Source organism: Myotis lucifugus, unplaced genomic scaffold, assembly GCF_000147115.1.
Source record: "Myotis lucifugus unplaced genomic scaffold, Myoluc2.0 scaffold_408, whole genome shotgun sequence".
Classification (NCBI taxonomy): Eukaryota; Metazoa; Chordata; class Mammalia; order Chiroptera; family Vespertilionidae; genus Myotis; species Myotis lucifugus.
In genome coordinates this window covers 479,659-482,096 of record NW_005871456.1, presented here as the reverse complement: position 1 = coordinate 482,096, position 2,438 = coordinate 479,659, and the positions used below count along the sequence as shown (strand labels likewise).

The window sequence follows — 2,438 nt, the reverse complement described above, 5'->3', positions numbered from 1 at the left end:
CCCCCTCCCCCCCCCCCCCACCAGGTGGGCGCCCTTTGAGGCCTTCCCGCAGGAGCGCAGCTCACTCAGCCTGGTCAGCCTAGCGGGCACCCTCTATGCCATCGGTGGCTTTGCCACTCTGGAGACTGAATCTGGGGAGCTGGTCCCCACAGAGCTCAACGACATCTGGAGGTGAGCCTGGCCCCGGGGAGGTGAGGGCCATCATGAGCAAGGCTGACGGCTCACAGCCTCGCGGCCGGGCACCGCGGCCCCTGGCAGGCTCTTTGGGGGCAGAGCTGATGCCTCTTCTGAGAGCCCTGGGGGGAAGGAACAGTAGACCCCGTTCAGCCCCGGTTCTCTCCAGTTTGGTTGGGTGTGGACAACCTGTGGGTCGCGACCCCTTTGGCGGTTGAATGACCCTTTCACAGGGACCGCCTAAGACCATCCTGCATATCAGATATTTACATGACGATTCACAACAGTAGCAACATTACAGTTATGAAGTAGCAAGGAAAATAATTTTATGGTTGGGTCACAACATGAGGAACTGTATTTAAAGGGCCAAAAGGTTCAGAACCACTGGGCTACAGTGTTTGGACAGGTTCAAGCCTCGGACTAATGAGAGGGCACAGTCCTCTCGTGGCCACATGCAAGTCCCAGCTTGGAGGGCAGGGCCCTCCCAGCACAATGATAGCCAACAGCTGTAGTTGTGAGCGTGAACCTATGGTCGGAACACGTGGCCCCACGTGTCTGAGTGATGTGGGCTTGACAGAGTTCAGGTGCCTGTACTTGAGTAGGATCGAAACCCACGAGACTGTTGTAAACATCTTGACCACGCCCTTACTTTGCCGCGTGGAATCTGCTATAAAATAAAGACCCGGCTTGTAGTCCGTGGCGCTGTCTCTCCATCAGAGAGGGCGGCATCCCGCCGAGACCCAGCTTTCTTCTCTTGTCTGTCTTTTCTTCATCCTTCACCGCCCCCACTCGGGCTCACCGAACCTGGCTGAGCTGGCGCGGCACATAAGGCGCCCAGTGTGGGGCTGAGTGTGCATGGCCGTGCCAGCCCGCCACAGCTGGGAAAGTCTGGGTTTGCACACATGACACCATGCCCCACTGTGGGGCCCCAACAGTGTCACAGCCGGGAGCTGACCCCAAGTTTAGGGCACAGACCCACGGAAACAGGGGCCCTTTCCTCTCCCCTCCCTCCTGGAGGCTCTGGGGGGAGAGCTGGGGCCAGGATTGAGATTTGCCGGACCCCAGTTTCGCAGAGCCATTGCTTTCCATGGCTGGTCCTTCCTGGGGATGGGGGGGAGGGGTCCCGGCCACCTGGGGCACCTTCTGATCCTTTAGTTCTCCCACTGCTGCCGGCAGCCTGCAGGGGGCATTGCTGCTGGGAGAGTGGGAGTTGGGGCGACTTGGAGGGCAGAGGAGGGAAATGCTACATCTCAAGGGAAGATGTAGACCTCCTTGGAGGAAGGTGCCCTTCCTGGAGTGTGGGGTGGATGTTCTCCGGGGGTGAGTCTTGTGGGGACCTTTCCCAGAACATGGGAAACCTCTAGGAGTGGACCATTCTCCAGGGCTGGGGTAGGGTGGGATGGGGACTCCTCAGGGGTGGGCCTAGGTCACCCAGCCACCCCTTCCTGCTGGGTCCCCCTCTGAACTCGGCTGACCAAGCTCCTTGTCCCTGCCCCGCCTGCAGATACAACGAGGAGGAGAAGAAGTGGGAAGGTGTTCTGCGGGAGCTTGCCTATGCCACCGGCGCCACCTTCCTACCCGTGCGACTCAACGTGCTGCGCCTGACCAAGATGTGAGCAGCCCGGGGGGCCTGAACTCAGCACCGTCCCACCCCGTGGCCCACACAGGCCAGGCCTCCTGGGGGCTCCAGGGAGGAGGCTGGGAGAGGCCAGAGCCCACCTGGACCTGTTGTAATGGCCGAGTGGCTGCCTCAGCTGGGAAGGTAATAGCTGCCCAGCCCTAGCCTTGGGGCAGGGATGAGGAATTTAAGGCCTCTCTGGGGTCTCCGGTCTCCACCATGTCCCCCCGTTCTTGAGCCAGAACCACAGGGACATCATCCCCGGCTGCATCCCGGCCCTGTCCCAGCCCGGCTGTGTGCCTGCAAATTCCCCACAAGCCCCAGTCCTGGCTGTCAGAGGGGGACGGTCCCCACCGAGTGCTCCCTGCAACACAGATAGGGCTCCTTCTGTGAGAAGAATAAAGTGCCTTCTGAGCGGGCAGCTCAGGGTCCGGAAGCCGGGGCTCCAAGAGTTGGTGACCAGCTAGTTTGAAGGGATTGGGGCATTAGTGCTCACATTTTGGGGTTACCCGATTGTGTGACTCTGCACTCCTTGTAGGGGACTGAGGAAAGATTAGCGGGTGACAGACCTTGAGAGGCATTCCGGGCCCAGAATTGATCTGTGCTTATCCTTACTGTGACAGAGATGTAGTGGGAGTGAGAGGGA

At 60.0% G+C, this 2,438-nt stretch overlaps 1 protein-coding gene across 1 annotated transcript in view; it reads left to right on the top strand.

Annotated features, from left to right (window-relative positions):
* Nucleotides 1-2,243, top strand: part of KLHL40 (kelch like family member 40) — a 6,652-nt gene extending 4,409 nt beyond the window's left edge. The window contains exons 5-6 of the mRNA XM_006102300.3: nt 25-171; nt 1,679-2,243. Of these exons, the coding sequence (XP_006102362.3) occupies nt 25-171; nt 1,679-1,790 (259 nt within the window). The 3' untranslated portion in view covers nt 1,791-2,243. The remainder of the gene's footprint in view (nt 1-24; nt 172-1,678) is intronic.
* The last annotated feature ends 195 nt before the right edge of the window (nt 2,244-2,438 follow it).